Genomic DNA, 18183 nt, shown 5'->3' with positions numbered 1-18183 from the left:
ACTAGAAAATCAATGTTATTCACTTTATCGGTCAGTGGATTTAATGTTAAGGCTGACTGGTATACGTCAACAAATTACATCATAAACAAGCAGTTAAAGCCCACACTGTAAATAAGAATGGTCATTTGTTTTCAGCTACAATAACCAAATGAAAAATGCGAAGAAAAAAAATTCATTCTCAAAATTCACCCCAAAACCACACACTCAGAACCTTCAGAAACGGCGATCTGATCATTTTATTTACAAACATTACCGAACAAGATTAGTTTGTGTTCAACTCCATATATGACGCAAGTCACCATCCATGCTGGTTTTAAATGTAAATGCTTTACTGTAGTGTTTCACCGTCACAAAGAAAAGGCACATAAACAAATACATGTCTAATGAAACAAACCTTGGAAGGATGAAACAAAAGGAAGAAAATACTGTGGGACTAGAGGAAGCACTAAAATAGCAAGTTTCAAATACTTTAATATAAACAATTTAACAGTGCTACTCTGAAATCAGTCAAACCAGCAGAAATCACTTATCGATAGACAGAACATGTAACTTGTATGTTTCTAATAAAGCATCCTATATATACACAGGAACATGCACGTCCGTTATTCACTGTACAACACATTCACCACAGTCTCATATCTCTGATATTCCCACTTGGCTTACAAACAAGACACCAATACATCCATCATATAATCAGGGCCTGTAGAATGAGTATAAGGTAAACTCATATTGCAATATTTGAAGCGCTTATTGAAACGCGTTTAAATCTCTTCTTAAGCGGTTTCCTCTTCAATCTGCTGTAATGTAGTCAGGTCACATGGAGGTGGGTTGTCCAGCTAAATAGGAAATTTAAAAGATGATAAATAGATTTAAACAGTGCATTGTCCAGCTTCCGATCTCCATAAGAGAAAGCACATTTGGCAGCTGAGATTTTGGTATAACCAAGCACCTATGAGGAGAAAACTAATTAAAGTTTAAGCTCCGACACAAAAGCTTAAACGAAACCAAAAAAAAAAAAAAAGTCTGTATGAGAGACAAACTCACTTTTGAATCTGACGTAGCAATCATTGCAGTAGAGCTGTCCATTCCGTATTCGGACCTCTGCTCCGGATTCGGACCCGCCGAGGTCACACTTGCAGCTGTTGCACTGGGGTGGGGGGGTATAACGGTAAGATTGATGCCATGCCAATTGCGCCAGAAAATAACCTGTGGAGGTACTACACCAGCAGCAGTGTGGAGGCAGGAGGGCATTCAGGCTGCCCACAGGCCGGGGAGGTTAGACAGTGCAGGAGAAGATCACCACCATGATTCACAGCCACATGGAAAAACAGTATCACCCTGTGAAGGTAACCCAGCAGTGACAGCAGCCCCGTGACGGACAGCCAGATGGGGCACAAGCAGGGTACGGCGGCACAGCCAGTGCAGAGATCATTCTGGGGAGAAGATTCTGGCACTAATGCATTCGGAAGTGAAAACGACAGACTACAGGCAACTCATGAAGACCTTGGAAACTCATCTGCTACTCCACAGAAGCTGTCAAGCTTAAGGTATGGAATGTAACTTTAAAGTTTGTGATAAATCATGTGGTTCTGCTAAAAGCCCTGGCATTCATCTCGAACTGAGTGACATCTACAGGTTTAAAATTAGACCGGTAGGTGGTGACAGGCCTGTCGATCAGCTGTGGCTCCGCTGGTCTCAATGCATCCTGAAATACCATAATAATGTGTCTGAGTTTACGGGTAAAAGGTTCTTGCGGAGACCACGTTTCCTTGAGCGTCTTCCAGAGCTGCTTGGGTTCAGAAGACGGCGCACAGATCAGGTTAGTGTTAATGCGGGAAAGGTGAGGAGAATTTGTAAGTACTGCGAACAAGCTGGTCGTGAACCTCACGCTCACCTTGAAACAACTCAAATGATAACAGAGCCCAAGGGACTCGATGACCATGGCGGCTCCTTTGCCCAGTGGAAGGTCACAGAGCGTACACATTTTCCTCCCACTGACTGACCTGGGTCACAGATTACAGGCAGAGCATGACGCAAGAGTAAGAGGAGGGATTCCATTAATTGCTAAAGGTCAGGAAACCCACCTTATGCAGACCGGGGTTACACAAACAACACAGTGACACTATTAAAACCAGTTACAGGTACAGAAAAGCAGGAGAAAGAACAATTGCTGAATCGAATCTGGTATCTATTATGGGATGGGCTCATGACCCTGCATTGGACATGTAGGTACAGAACAGATGGATGGATCCCTTCGCTTGTTAATCTGCGTACTTTTAGTATGACGTGTTTCATGAGTGTCAGGACTTCCTAGAGCCTTAAGCTAGAAGACGTCGAGCTGCATAGGAAGGGTTAGTTGCTGAAGTATGTTAAAAGTGTTCAACAATTGTCCCCAGTCTCTCCTAACAAGCAGAGTTTGTTGCATATGCAAAACTCATTGGGCTGTGATAAAATACTAGTGTAGAGCAAACACATACATTGGGGGCGGTATGTCGATAAGCCTGTGTTCATACCTGTTTTTCTGTGAAGAGGGATGATTTTTATAAAGTGACTCATCGCTGGCGCCACCTGTAGGTGGGGATGGGGAAGAGGCAGGAGGCCAGGGATTTTGCCTCAGGGAGCCGGTGGAGAGCGAGGTGGGCAGAGTGGAGGCACCGAAGCGGCTGTAACTGGAGCTGGAAAAGGAGGACTGCGGCCGACCGTAGCTGGCTGGTCCTGACGTCCAGGAAGAGGGTCTCCAGGGTCGAGCGGAATCGAGGTTATCCAGAGACTCCCCTCTACAGACAGGAAGAAGCACAATCGATTCAAGCAGATTTAAAGTCTCTGATCTAACAGTCCAGGTTTGTTACTATTACTATTTTGTTACTATTACCAATATCCATTTTGGTATAACCAATATTTGTAGGCTCAAGATCCTGCTACTCTGGAAGACCTTTACTCAGACACCGATGACTGGAGCTTTGTTGCAATGGAAGTCAAAGTTTAACGTCACAGACTGGGTACAAGACAGTACAATTTCACTATACTACACCTAGCACAGGGGTAGGCAACCCTGATCCTGCAGTGCCGGTATGCAGCAGGTTTTCTATCCTGCCTGGTGAGTTACTATCTCTCTGAGATCAGGTGTGGTTCCTCAGACACTAAGTAGGATGGAAAAGCTGCTGGATACCGACACTCCAGGATGAGGATTGCACCTAGCAGATGCCTCCATGGTGACTTACACAGCTGATTCTAGACATCAGAAAGCCATAGATCTATGCTCTAAATGCTAACTATGACAGCACGTGATGTCAGTGAGAACCGGCCCCCGGGGGACCTGACCTCCGGATGGGCCCCACGAGGGCCGCAGGCTCCTTGTTAATGCTAGTGCTGCGCTGGCGGATCCAGCTGCTGTCCGTCAGTAGCTGGGTCTTCTTTCTCATCTCCTGCAGGATCTGCTGGCGTTCCTGCTCAGCCGGAGACAAACTCGGGCCCCTCCTCCTCTGGCTGTCCCTGCTCCAGAGGGTCTCACCCATGCCGGCACTCGCCACTGGGAACGATTGACAGCAACAAACGGTCACCGTCAGCCGGTGCCACCATACGACGACTGCTGATAACAGAGGTACTCGGCAAAACTAGACATTTATAGCTGGATAAACCATACATATGTAGTAATTCATCCATCTTCAGCTGCTTAATTACATGGTACAGACGCTCCTCTACTTATGAACTTTCAGACATATGAACGAAGAGGACTGTAAGTCCAAATTGTGTTAATTGGGCTCCTGTCTGCAAAACAAACAAGTTTTTTTTCCTGCGCGCCAATTCCGCCTAATACGACTTCTGCCCGCTACTCCCACCGTACAGTAGCGTAGCGTGCATACTCCCAGCATCCTAGTTCTTTGTACTTGCGTATACCCTTAAAATGATGTTGAATAACAACTTACGAACATTTCCAGTTATGAACGGCCGTTCGGAACGCAACTCATTAGTAAGTAGAGGAGCGTCTGCATTAGTGAGTGACTCATAGTGCAGCAAAGCCTGAGTTTGACAGAGCCTGAGACTGACCTTGCAAAGTGTTGAGTGTCATGCCCACCCTTCGCATCTCTATATTAGTTTGAACGGTTTTCCCGCTCTGTCATTAGGTACCACGCATACTATTGCATAATGTTGGATTTGCTCCACACCTAGAGGCTTACAGTAATTAACTGTCCGATGAGTCAATCTGCCGGTTGATATTCAAACTTCATCAAAATTTTTAAAGTTATCAGTACCAGAGCAAAAAGTCTACGCAGGTGGTGTTGCTGCTCATATTTGTATGTGTAGTTTATGTAAATCTGGTGGATTACAAGTTATGTCTAGCAGAGAGCAGTGTGACAAATGCTTGCTAATTCTGTATAACTGCTGCAGTATTCTCAAATTTGTACCCTCTCTGTCACTCTGCCCGCCACTTATCACTCTACCTCATGTTGAATGTTGTTAGATCTCGTAGTTAGTATTTCGTTCTTAATAGTACGGCTGCACCATATTAGAAAAATCTGAAATAGTGATGAGTTTTTGTGATAGTTAAAAAGAAATTGTAAATGTATTTCTCAAAACCCATCTATGAGTGATTTTAACAGCAAAGATGAAAATCATTATAATTGGCTTGGAAGGAACATGCAGAACTCATCTAGTAATAGTGGTAACTAAACTAACATATACAGTATTCGATAATCTTCAAAAGGAACAATCCTAAAACGGCAAAGCTTTCTGAGTTTTGTTTCCAATGTTTCAGCGAAACATGAGACAGCATGCACTGCATACGAATCATGCACTGCATACGAATCGAGGTCGCGAATCAAAAAACGATTAATCGCGCTGCCCTAGGATTTAACTTGCCCACTTGTAGATGTTCGGCAAAACTCACCTTTTGCCCTGGGTTTGTCCACATCATCAAGCTCTGAAGTGGATTTGGATTTTGTCCTGTAAACCAGAAAAACGACGGATTATGAGTAAGCACCTGGATTCGGTTAAGAAGAAATATGCGGAGGAACGCAGACCTTTGCATCAAATGGACAATAGCATTGAAATAAAGGGCCTAGTCTACAGTTCTGAAAGGCTGAAAAATTATTCATGTGCTTTCATGCTGCTGTAAATCAGCATTTCACCCCTGACAAGCCACATTATTACACGGTGAATGATGGCTTCAGCTGCAGCTGTACTCTTAATTGTGATTCACTGAGATATTAATAAAGTCTCATTATTCATATTTCACCAAACCAAATGGCAAGGACTACTCTACAGCCATTCTGAATGTTCAATACCAATAACAAATGGAAGGAACAGCATTTTGTTGACCAAATCTTAAGCAATTAGAGAATTACCTGAAATAAAATGCAACTGCTTAAGGGGGGAAAAAAAATAATCCTGATATTTATGCATGTTATTTCCAAACCAAATGAAATTAAGTTTAAACCAGTTCAAAAATTACTGAGTCTTTGATGCAGGGGTGTATTTAATGTGATCTGCTTTGTTTACAATATTACTTAACGTAAATTACTAAGTGGCTCAGCTGGCAATGCACAGAACACACGAAGTGAAGCGCCAAGAAGAGGAATACCAGGGCTATAAAGCACTGAAAATTGCTTCTCTGTATGAAGAAAAGTTTGACTGGAGATGGAGCTGATTATGGACATGGAGACAGACAAGCACCTACTGACCTGTCTGATATGGAAATCTCAGGAAGCACTTTGGTGAACCCATAGGAAGGCCCTGACCTGCGTCACAGCAGCAGAGAGAACAGCACAGGGAAGCAGCGCTTTAGAGCAGGCAGACATGACAGGAAGGAGGCCAGGCAGACGGTCAGCCACCGCATAAAGCTGCGGGCACAATCGGAGGCGGGGCTTTCTCTGGGGGAAGCAGTATTGTGCCCAGTCGTATGCAAAGCCTCATGGGATGGATTGCAGTGACTGTGCAGTGACTGTGCTCCCCATCTATCTGCCTTACCACTGCTCCTCCTGTAGCCTCCTGCTCTCCTTGATCTGCTCCTCATCCACCTCCTGGTTCTTCGGCCACTCGTTGACTTTCTGTTGTCTTTGCTGCTCCTCCTCCTCCTGTTGACGTCTCTCCTCCTCCTCCTCCTGCTGCTTCTCTTGCTTCCTCTGCTGCTCCGGCAGCCACGCCGCCTCTTGCTGACGTTCCTCCCTCTGAAGCCTCTTCTCCTCCTCCTCCTCGTCCTCCTGGGGCCCTGCTGCCTCTTGCCCGTCCTTCTCGAGAGGAGGGAGGACGTGCTCGCTTGGAGGACCCAGGGGGCTGCAGAGAGTCACGACGCTCCTGGCCTCCTCCTCAGAAATCACCTGCTCCTATCAGGAGAAACAAAAGAGTGACTCCACACAACATTCCAGAGATGATGAGAGAGATGATAAATATGTATTAATAAGAATATAAATAAGTATTATGGCACAAAAGCAGAATGAGTAAAACAACTTACTGGCAAGTGATCAGAACATGTTCTAAATCAAATCAGGATACTGCTGTCCAGCACAGTGAACGAATATATGAATATGCAAAAATGTTCCACAGCTGTTAGCTAGTTAGTGCCACAAAGTCATCGCAGACAGCCAGTCGCTTTGGTTCTGGGCTGCACTGTGCGGTTCCCAGATACTAAACAACAACGATAGTTCTCCCTAAGACAGGAGTCTCCAACTCTCCAGTAGGTTTTCTATCCTACTTGGCCTCTGATGAGCCACACCTGCTCCTGGTATTTACCTGAGAACAGCTGTGGCTCATCAGAAGCCGGGTAAGATTGAAAACCGACTGGATTAGTAGTTCTCCAGGACCGGAGTTGGAGACCCCTGCCCTAAGGACTATAATCATTTATTGCAGCTCAATATTTAAATTAATATATTAATTAAAATTGTAGTACACGAGATTGTCAATGAAATTAATACAGATGTGCAGAATATTCGTAAACGATATGTCACAGTCTCTACTGCCTCTATTCATACCAGCCATACAGTATTACCCATACCTCATTTAAGGAGTACATATCAAACTAGCACAAAGAAAAATAAATCCATATTTATATGGCATTACACCTCTGGGTATGGCCTTTATGTGGCTTTAGGTGTCTAAATTAGTCACGCGTGTCCTTGTTTGTGTGACGGATGACTTGCACCCCCATCCACGGTGTCTGGTGCAGTCTGGCAGAAGCTCAAGAGATTCACTAGTCCAGCTTGGATAAAGTTACAGAAATCAGATGGGCTGACGCTCTCACCCAGGATCATCAAGATGAAAAGTGAAATTCTAGAAACTCAGCAGAACAAAATCAAGATGAACCCCTATATTCTGCATAAACAACCGTGTTATACTGCTGGAAAGTAACATGGAACTAGTAGCTAAATATGAGCAGTATGAAGTGGCAGCTATGAGGGGGTGACAATAGAAGCGTGACAGCGGCCCCCACCTCATTACGGATGGCGTTATTCTTCATGGCATCCAGCTGGGCACGGCGCCACGTTTCCTCCAGCCTCTCCTGGTCCCGTTTGTATTTCTCCTGCACACAACAGCGTGGGTATAAAAGCCCTGGCAGCCAAAGGTGGAAAGTTCAGGTCCAGAAAGTACAAATCCAGACCAAGGTTGTGTTTTAACCAACCAGCTGCGTATACAGAGTCACAGTCAGAGTACTCAATCGGCCGTGATTGGTCGAAACGAAACCTTGGGCTGGATTTGTACTTTCTGGACCTGGACTTTCCACCTCTGCTGGCAGCATGTGGTGCCAAACTCTGCAGAGGAATCGTGTTTCACACCCCGGATGGGTTACACGCCTCAAGCAGCCTCGTTCGGAAATATCAAACACGGGGCACTCGTATTCACATCAGAGCAGCACTTGTGATTTTCATTCTAATGAAAAGCAGGTATCCATAATAAATCAAGACCGATAACTGAATTACAATACCGAAGTTCGATAGGTACTGTTTAGCATTTTTTTTTAATTTTATTATTATTATTTTTATTTTTTTTCACACTTTTGAGATTTAAACTGACAAAACTCAATTTGCGGACTGACAATCTCCATTCCACCCTTAACTAGATTTCCCGGGAAGCCGAACTGCTGGAAACTCTCAAGCGAACGTGAACATGACGCCACTTAGGGTACGAGGGACGTCTTCAGACTGGTACAATAGCAGAAAGACTGAGGAGCTGCCTTGAGAACCTGCAGCTGTCGCTCCTGCTCCTTCTGCCACTTCTCCTGTCGGCGACGCTCCTCCTCGGGGTCCCAGGACCAGCGGTTGGAGGGCATGCTGATAGAAGGAACCGGAAGCTGAGCGGGAAGAGACCAAACAACAAAATCACCAGTTGTGACAAGCACTTCGCATTCACCAATAAAAACTCACCAAAAAGTAATGGTTTGCAATGGCTGGACGTCATAACACGCAAATCAAATTCTGACCCCATGTCTTTAGAATCCATTGCTTCAAAAATCACCAATAAGAAACTAATGATCCAAGAATTAAGAGATTATGAAGGACTTACATCAGATATTGCAGAGTCTGAGCCACCTGTGGGGAAACAGACAGGTTTTCATTGGAATACTGCTGAGAAATATCACACAATTCAAGTTCGAATATATATCCAGATTTCACAATGTTTTTGTTACCTAGATGTTAGAACTGGCTGCATAAGACAATGAACGTCTTAGTGAAAAAAAAATAAAAAATCGTACCCAAAATTTGGTCTCCACACAGAAGCACTGGCCATTAGTGAGAACATGATCACCACAATAACAGCAGGCAGAGCATGCAAGATGTAGAGCACTTCGCAAATCCAGACGCCAAACCAAGCCACAAGCCACCACTCAGAATGGTTATGAAAGGGGGTCATTCCCTGGGATAAAAGTTTAACTTGAGTTTTTTGTTTTTCCCCTTTAATTTTTCAGAAAGAGATTGATAAAAAAAAAAAAACGCAAATGTAAGTATTCGCACCCCACATGACTAAATAAAAAGCAACATCTTTGGATTCAATTAGAAACAACTCAGTCTAACTGAAATTATCAAGGGCTACATGTCAGGCAATTGGTGACCAGTTTCGTCGTCTGTCACGGTACAAAGTAATCCCGGTTTTATCAAACTGACCGACTTCACTGCTGGCTCATGGCATTTACTTTTGGGCATCACTGTACAGTTTTCTGAGTATTAGTTCTTTCTCTATTGCCTTTGACATCTGCATGACTACATACTGTTACACAAAGAGCAGCAGTCCACTTCCACGGAAGCCAACAACTTTTCAGCAAACGTGCCTGGATCAGTGATGCCGGCACCATCTCAGGCAATGCAGCCACCATCATTACGCTGCACGTGCTTCGTTACAGTAGATATCTTGCTAACTCAAGTTAATACATACAGCCTCATTGGTGTGCATTATGTACCACACACAGCTGCTTAGTACGAGGTGCAAATACAGCAGAGTGTAACCATTGAATGCTGTACTGTATAATGCTTCAAAAAGAGCTAAAACTGTGTTTGCCAATCCGACAGTCAGTCTATGTTTTTGCTCCCTCTAAGCTCCCTACCAGATAGTCCAAAACGTGGGAGCAAAAATATTGACTGTCTGTGGATCCCAGAACACCGGATTGGCAAACACTGCCCTAAAATGCATAGCTGGATTTACATCTGAAACCGATGTTTAAATGTCAGTAATGTGAAGGGGGGAGATTGGCACACTGCACACACAACTTCCAATTTACCACAGAGGTAGACCAGCGAGCTGGACGCAGAATCTGAAGAGGCTGAAGGAAGAACAGGGGGTGTTATGACGCAGTTACATGAGAGGATGGCAGAGATGAAGGCCTAGGATCAGAGCACCCGGCGACCAAAGCTCCCCTCAGCCCAAAGCTCGCGACGAGTAATAACCATCTGCAAAGCGTTTACCTTGTTGCTCAAAAAACTCTGATCTCCGTTTAAAGTTTCGCAAAGCTATGGGTTCAAATTCTAAACAGGAAAAACATGGGAATAGAAAAGGTAAGATATAGGTGGACAACAAGGAGCTTCCACTTGATTCAACATAAAAACCTAGATTACAGTTGCAGTGAGCACTGGAAATGACCAATACGATTTATTCACTGTGGTGGAAGCTTTCTTCCAACATATGCTACATCACCTGCAGGTAAACTCTCTTATTACATGATGCAAAAGCAAAGTGCTGATCAGATTCAAATCACAAACTTGCCAGTGTTAGACAAGGTTATAATTAAACAGAGAAAAGACACGATGTCATTTCATACGGATATATGCCAGTTAAAACAGCAGACCCATATGCTCCTTACCTTGGTTTCTCATGGCCATTGGTTCATCACGGAAACCACCGTTAATTCCTTTAGATGCCTGATCCTACAGGGGGAAGCCATACATAGACATTCATTTTATTTAGCCCAATATTTCAAGTTACCTTTGATATTTTATAAGCTTTGATGTTCGAAAGGAAAATATTACATACTATTTCAGAACAGAACAAATACAGAACAAATCCTTCCATTAAAATCGACCTTTGCTGAAAGGTTCACTACATTAACACAGCATGCCTCTGAACGGAAATAATGGTGCGCTCCATTTGAACTGGGAAGTCGGAATTTCAGAGTTCAAAGGTGGACATTTTAACTAGAATGCCCCCTGAAGTCAAATTACCAACTGGAAAGTCAGAGGAGCCTCTACAATCCCGACCTCAGAATCCAAGATGGCTGCACCCTACATCATCAGAAGTGTAAGCGACAGTCATTTACTGTTTATTAACACTTACGTCTTATTTGTGTGTCATTCTATTGGTTGCACACACGGTATTGTCCAACTTCCATCTATGCATACGTTGCTATGGTGTATGTGCAAAATGCCATATAATTATGCGTTATAAACTCATCGCTAACAATGAACCTGGCTAGAACTGATACTGCAAAATGGCTTTCTGACTTGTACTGAAACACACATAACTTGAGTGTGGCGTCATTCGCAGCTCCGACTTCCGAGGCAACTGGAACACATCATACATTTCCCCTTTGTACTGGATACTCACTTTGACCGGTCGGCTGCTGACCTCTGTGATGGTTACTGTCTCCGTTGGTGGAATGGAAGCAAACTTCCCGCTGGAGCTGACATATTTTTCTGGGCCACCTACAAGCGTTGTATCCATACTGGTCAGATTGATGGTTTTATGGCTTTTATATGGTAGGGAAGGTAGATCTTTGTCCCAGTCTGAATGGTTGTCCAATTGAAAACACAACATTAGCAAAGCGTTTGACACATTGCCATAGAAGTGACAGCTAGTGAGATCCACAGTGGGAGGAGTCTGTCGATGACCAATTAATAGGTTAACCCAATTTCTGGTGAAGATTTCATTGGTTCCCAATGCACTAAACCATGAACTGACAGGAAAACTCCACCCACTCCAGATTTCAGAACATCATTCCTCCACCCCATCACAAGGGGTAGGTAAAGAGATGTATTGCAGCTGCTGTTAGAGACGTTTGAGTGGACATAACAGGCAGACCACCTTCCCCAGTCATGCAGTCTACAACTGAGCTTAGGACAACTGCTTTAACAGGATTACAGTCTTGAATGGATTCTGTTCAATGTGTCATTTCCAGTTCCTGTATGCTAAACTATTTCCACTATTAGTCATCATCAGGTAAATTTTATTTAGGTGTTCAGCTGTATTTGTAAGATTGTTGGCAATTGCTTTAAATGCAGACTGTTGTACATCTAAAATCGATATCTGCTATAAGCCATGGATCGCCTTTATCAAAGGAGATTGACGTTACAGTGGATTAGTAACTGGCAAACACCTATATAAAAAGGCAGGCAGGCCTTAACAGCTTATGGAGTAGGAAAACTTTTAGAAAGGAAAACATAAAACCAATACATCGTGAGAGGCCCTTAGGATGCAACTGTGGTTCAAGATTCACTGAGCTACTCGAAGTTTACTGATGCCACAAAGACCCAAAATGCATTTCGGCTAGATGATCACCAAGGAGACAACTCCGTAGTCACAGCATGGGGGAGCGGCTCTATGGATCGAGTTTCCTAATGGGGTGGGAGCTTTACCTGGGGGCTACCGAGCGGAGAGGCAGAGGGGTGAGGCCCGGAGGCCCGGCCAACTTACTGTTCTTCCCATGACGACGGACGTCCATCACAAGGCTGCCCTGCTGCAGCGCGGCGTCCAAGCCGCCTTTCCACTCTTCATAGCTCATCTTTGATACAAGCCTGCCACCTACTGCCAGGATCTCATCGCCGACCTGCAGCTGACAAAGCTCTGAAGGGCTGCCTGCAATGACAACGCCAGCTGGCGTTCAACGTGGTGCTTCTCCAGAGCACAGACCCCACTAATCCAGAGCAGCGGGCCCCATTCACCCGGCCTGGCCTGACCCACTTATGAATTCTGACACCTCCCATTCACTCAGGCCCCTCCCACTTCAGACCCACCCCACCCACTCACCAATCACTTCCACTCATTCAGCTAGGCCCCTCCCACTATTGAACCCATCGCTCCAGTCAATAAGGCTCAGTCCCACCCACTCAACCCCAACCCCTCCCACAGATTGCTCACAGATGCTTTACAGACTTGAGTTTGACAGCAACATTCTCATCAAATTCAGATCCAACCCAGAAACATTACTTTAAGCGCTAGGCAGGTGTCCAACATTTAACTGCATGTGTTCCAGCAATGTCTCTCCAAAGCTATTGTGCTGAACAGATATGACCTAGAAAAGATACGTCCTATATAACCTTGGCATGTGCTGTGAAAATGATCAGTCACTAGCTGGCAGGCTGAAGACCGTCTAAATTCTCCCCCATTTTGTATGCTACTGTAGAAAGAGCAAAACGAAACCCATTCTACCTACAAACCCTGTGGTAATTAAGTCACATTCATTCAGTAGAATCCAGACAATCGGCTTGTTAGCTCCAGGCGCAAGGAAAACCTCTCTTTAAATGAATCATTCATGGCCGTATCACCAAACAGGCACAACAACTGCTCCCCGCACACGTCACAACACCATTCTAACAGCAAAAAAGCCAGACAGACTGCAATCTTTTCCCAATTCAGCTTCTACGCAGACACTCAAGAACACAGAGTTTTGAAAGTCAAATTAAGGATGCACAGCATGATTGAATAAATTGATGATTTGTGATGTTTTTGTCTAACAATACTCTGTAGACTCAACTTATGCACATACAGTTCTGAAACATTTTATCACATTCTCATGGATCTAGGGCTGTCAAAAAAACCCATTATACTGTCTAGCAGAAATAAACTAGTAGAGAACTGTATACATGTATGGTCTTAGCATCTCCCTTTCCTGCCTGTGCCAGACGATGTTTTAACTTAATTGGCCCAGTTTGGGAAAAGCAGAGTTCGCTTTACCTTGCCGAATGGACTTGACGTGGGCTCCGGTAGAATCCCAGTCGGTCTGGAAGCCGAAGTCCTGACTGCTGTTGGGTTTCTGGTTCAGGCTGACTCTCATGTCGCTGTAATGCTCCTGAAACACAGAAGGCGACACCTGCGGATCCAGTGTCACGCATTTCCACGGGAAACCGATCCCCCGGGCCTCGCGCGCGGAACCAGCTACGGTGAGATTAGTGCAAACACCCGCCCATGCACTGCTCCCAGTGAGAAGAGGCACACTTAGCAATAGTAGATTAAGTTACATGAAAAGGTACTATGCAAAGACCACTGCAAATAGCTGTCTGCAATCCAGAGGAAATTGAATTCTGTTTCAGATTGAACGACTGGTTAAGCCTTCAGACAGCCTGACAACCCAGCACATTAAATAAAGCAGGCTCGACTGGATTTAATGCCTAGAATTTTTTATATATGATAAACCTAATCCATTTGTTTGTGCTAAACCAGACTGTTCTCAAACAGCAGGAATGCTGAATAATGCATTTCTGAGCATAAATTAGTTAAAATGCGTGCTGAGTGTGAAGTGGAATTGTGGGAAATCTCACCTGTACAGCATTACTCTCAGAGTTCAGCTTGGGCGTCGAATCTGGCTGCAGGGCATTCCGACCTGTTTGGGGCGCAGAAGAGGAGTTCCTCTGGTCCACCTGGCGCTCTTCCTCATCCTCATCTTCATTGCTACTCTGCACGGAGCTGGACTGCGAGCGAGTTTCGTCTTCAGATGTTATGAACTGGCTGTAGCGGCTGGGAACGGAGGGTTTGTGTCTCTCCATCTCACCGTTGAAGCGCTTGTGCGAGTCCTCCATCTGGAAGAAACAATCATCTACTACTATTTAACTGATTATTTCATAAACTACACGACTCGCAGGCTTACCATCGATTGTTGAATTGCACATTTTTTTTTGTACATTTGCTTTAAAATAGTTTTTAAAGATGTTTTTCATTGCAAAGCAAGTAGAAGAGATTAAGCTTAAGGTCTTTTCATTATTCAGCAGAACTGTAAAGAGATCTGGTAGCAACAGGTAACATAAGGCTTCCCCAGGAGAACAGCGCACACATCGTCGTCCCCGTCCTTTTGCCCCTTAGTGATTGCTTTCCAGATCACGGGGGAAAGAAGGAAAGAAAAGAACACACAGTAAGAAAGGTAGAGTGACTCACGATGAAGGTCCGTGGCAGGGAGGAGACCTTGGTGGACTGGGTCCCGAAAGGTCGGGGCGTGACCACAGAGGTGAGGCGCGAGCTGTCTGACCGACGGTAACTCCTGGGCAGGGACATGGAAACTCGAGCCATCCCAGGTTTTGTATCCATTGAATGGCTGGTGTACAAAGGGCCGGAGCTGTAGGGCTGAAGCTCTTCAGGCTTGCTGTTGGATGAGACGGCAGAGCTCTCCTGCGGTATACCGGCCTGGTTGCAGAGAGCAGGTCGGATCGGGTTGGTATGACCTGGGATATCCTGACTGACGTCGGCTGGACCGTCAGGAAATAACGAGTGAACCTGCCGGTTCTTCTCTTGTGAGGGGACTGTAGGTGGGACGGTGGCTCTGTCAGCTGGTGCGCAGAGGGTATCGCTAGCACTGCTCTGCCCCGGCAGGCTCCTGGTTGGGGGTTTTCTTTCCGAGGCTGAATATAGGCTACCTGCCTCTATGCTGGGTGCGACCTGCTCTCCGCTTTCCCTGCCAGGAGAAAGGAAGAGAGGTGCCAATGACGAGTGAGACGCTATTGGCTTACACTATTACACTATCCCAGAGGATAAACATACACTCAGAAAGAGGCAGCCCTCTTCGCTGTATGACCACATCCACACGATGCAACTACCACACGATGTAAAACACCTAGCAAGAAAATCAGCAATAAAAATCCTCAGTGGTATATCAATCTGACGTGCAGACCTTCACCTATTCAAATTGGAGCCCAGTAGATTAGCTAATCCGCACAATGCTACATTACAGTCAGTTGCCACTAGATAACAAGCTTTTGGGAATATTTATACACGTCGGCTGACAAAATTTACATCTTGAAACTGATTCCCAAACCAGGGCAGAGAGATACGCAAATCATTTCAGCAGAGAACTGCAAAGCTGCCGTTTCGGACCCAATGAGGACCGTCTCCGGGTTTCAGTCGCCGGGTCTCAGTCGCCATACTCCCATACCTGTCCTCCTGCATCTCCCTGAAGGTCTTGTACCCCCTGGTGCTTCTCCCACTATCAATTTGCTCTATCTGCTCACGCTCCTCCTTTTTCTTCACGATGTCGAAGTTTATACTCCTGCGCCGGTTCTTCCACTTGGTCAGGTCCTGGCCAGAAGAGGGGTGGGTGAGAGACTGCGGGAGAGCTCACCCTTCCATGGGGAGAGACATGTGGCCACAGGGTGGGGTGGAGAGTGAGTGGGAGGTGGCAAAGGAGAGAGTGCTACATTTTCAGGTGGCCTACTTCTGCGTCTAACTCCACCCGCCTGCCGTCCCACGTGCATCGGGCCATCGGCGTGACCTACATGTAGCAGGACGGCTGAGCACACGGAGATCCACACTAACACATATCTGGCTGCTCCACATCACTGAACACCGAGAGCCAAGCTAAGTCTCGGCAGAGGAGAAGCATGAGGAATACGGCTGTGCCGGCGACTCATTCACAGAGGACACACTGGGGGTCAGTATCTCCAGTGGCCGTTTATCTTTAGCTCTTTGCATTGCCATCAGGCAAACAAAGAACCTCCTTTCTGTGAGCAAACACAGACAGGTTTTGGACGTTACCCAAAAATAACCGGCTTTTTTGACTTTGCGGCACTAAAAAAGCAATACCAAAAAGGAGAGAAGAGAAAAAGTAAAAAAAAAACGTTCAAAAATTATATATCTATCTATATAAAGCTATTCTATTTACAGAGTTCTGGAGGAATTTGGAATTTAGTTTTTTTACAGTTTAATCTTTTTACAGGCTGATGTTCGTTTCTGTACAGCACCCTGTTCTGCCTGAAGTTCTGAGATCATCCCCCACCCCACGGCCCCCCACCCTCCCCCTGTGGCAGAGTGCCCCTGACAGCACGCATACTCACTTCCTGCCACTTGTCCTCACACTCCTTCACCTGGGCTCGGATCTTCTGCAGATCTTCGTAGTGGACCTGCCGCAGCACCGTCGGCTCTTCTGGGATCTCGCTCACAGATTTGCTCCTGTTTTGGCCACGGAACAACAGGACGTCAAAGCTAATGCGCACAGCCTTCTCTCTCGCTTTCTCCTTGCTTGTTTAGGGAGAAAAGCAGGAGCTATAGTCCTTCCACAAGGACCTGACCATGCTAAACTATCGACAATTTAACTAAGTACTGGAGGATATGAGATTCTTTGGGACAGAGAGAGAATGTTACACAAAAACCCTGACAAGGCAACTCTACCAGCGTGATAAATTTTCATCGAGCAGCCCTCAAACACTTACATAAGCTTTTCAAAATTACCTCTGCAGTCACACAATCACATTCTTGATACTTGCCAGTATTGAGGCATTTCTAATTTACCTACAATTTCATCACCTACAAAGAAGAATTTCTAGTGTAATCATTCCGGAGATATTCCCCCCCCCCCCCCTCACCACAGCCCCTCCTCTCCCACAAACAGGATTCCTTTGGGCATACGAAAAGATTGGACGAGCAGAGCACGGGATTCAAAAGGCACTGACGAAACGAAATTTCCATCTTGATAACAGCAAATGCACAAGAATATGAACCCTGAGACTCAAGAGCCTCAGAATAAAGGAAATTGTCACATAACAGGCAATTTGCAAGCACGTGCACATGACAAGTTAAACAGCAGTATGATACTAAGCAGGTATGAAACAGTTTTCAAGCAATCCTGCCCTTGACACTGAATCTTTATACAGCCAACTTACTTATTATAGATACAAAGAGGAATTATCACAATCCAAAGCTCTCAAAAGCACAAGAACACCAATCACACTTCAATGACAATGATTTTGACTTATCCGCCTGTTATTAATAGACATAAAATCCCACCACAATATAAATGTATGGAATAGGATTCAAAGCAGCACAATGCAAACTTAGCAACATGCAGAGTAACATCAATGGTGGGGGATGAGCACAAAGCATTATGGGAGCACAGGCGAGGCATGCCTCAATGCAGCAACTGACTCACCCATTAAAACCAGAGCCCTTTTGGAGCAGTCTAGGAGACCAAGAGAGAACCACAGACTGGGTCACACCAGAGCACCAGTCACCCAGTTTCATCACTGGTCACACACACACACACACACACACACACACACACACGTGCATGACACAGTCAAGGCAGTCTTATGACTGTTAATACTACACAAAAAAAGTCTAAGATCAGTCCAGGAAAAACACAAACATGGCTTTTCCCTTTTCCGCTTTGCTTTGAATCACGAGGGACAGAATTTGCGTGTAACACAATGGAGTCAGTCTCCAAGGTGGGCAAAAAAAACCACAGACACTATATATTTAACAACTCACTTTTTTTAGATGGAGACAGGCCGGCAAGGAAGATGACATCATTGGAAATGCTTAGGTAATTTCCCACATAAAAGTAAAAGGACTTGGTTGTGTGTCTACATCTAAAATTAAGCATTTACAGTAGACATTTTCAGTGTTTTTTTTTTTTTTTTTTTTTTTTTAAAAGATGCTTCTCTGTAGTGCATTAGGGGAAAAAATTATATTTTAAAAGCACTGTTTGAATGAGTTCAAATTGGTCCTAGACACACAGTCTGGTTGATGTGGTAATACAGGGATGAGAAATTTCAGCAGAAGAGCAGC

General features: G+C 45.0%; 1 protein-coding gene across 13 annotated transcripts in view; it reads right to left on the bottom strand.

Moving 5' to 3' along the window:
• Window positions 1-218: 218 nt before the first annotated feature.
• The window catches only part of lmo7a (LIM domain 7a), a 46026-nt gene continuing 28061 nt past the window's right edge, over window positions 219-18183 (bottom strand). For 6 of the 13 annotated variants that reach the window (XM_072697716.1, XM_072697719.1, XM_072697717.1 and 3 more), the window contains 22 exons: window positions 17546-17575; window positions 16455-16569; window positions 15557-15699; window positions 14566-15079; window positions 13956-14213; window positions 13372-13486; window positions 12112-12273; window positions 11026-11204; window positions 10286-10349; window positions 9891-9950; window positions 9707-9748; window positions 8497-8522; window positions 8177-8284; window positions 7427-7516; window positions 5968-6323; window positions 5682-5738; window positions 4889-4944; window positions 3322-3529; window positions 2514-2777; window positions 1895-2003; window positions 1045-1147; window positions 219-836 (listed from right to left, as the gene is read on the bottom strand). In XM_072697716.1, coding sequence (XP_072553817.1) covers window positions 814-836; window positions 1045-1147; window positions 1895-2003; window positions 2514-2777; window positions 3322-3529; window positions 4889-4944; window positions 5682-5738; window positions 5968-6323; window positions 7427-7516; window positions 8177-8284; window positions 8497-8522; window positions 9707-9748; window positions 9891-9950; window positions 10286-10349; window positions 11026-11204; window positions 12112-12273; window positions 13372-13486; window positions 13956-14213; window positions 14566-15079; window positions 15557-15699; window positions 16455-16569; window positions 17546-17575 — 3082 coding nt within the window. In that variant the 3' untranslated portion in view covers window positions 219-813. The remainder of the gene's footprint in view (window positions 837-1044; window positions 1148-1894; window positions 2004-2513; window positions 2778-3321; window positions 3530-4888; window positions 4945-5681; window positions 5739-5967; window positions 6324-7426; window positions 7517-8176; window positions 8285-8496; window positions 8523-9706; window positions 9749-9890; window positions 9951-10285; window positions 10350-11025; window positions 11205-12111; window positions 12274-13371; window positions 13487-13955; window positions 14214-14565; window positions 15080-15556; window positions 15700-16454; window positions 16570-17545; window positions 17576-18183) is intronic. The other 7 variants (XM_072697721.1, XM_072697749.1, XM_072697736.1 and 4 more) reach the window with 6 other exon arrangements.

This window comes from Paramormyrops kingsleyae, chromosome 1, assembly GCF_048594095.1.
Source record: "Paramormyrops kingsleyae isolate MSU_618 chromosome 1, PKINGS_0.4, whole genome shotgun sequence".
Taxonomy (NCBI): domain Eukaryota; kingdom Metazoa; phylum Chordata; class Actinopteri; order Osteoglossiformes; family Mormyridae; genus Paramormyrops; species Paramormyrops kingsleyae.
The sequence above is the reverse complement of the archived record's forward strand: the minus strand, read 5'-3'. Positions and strand labels throughout refer to the sequence as shown.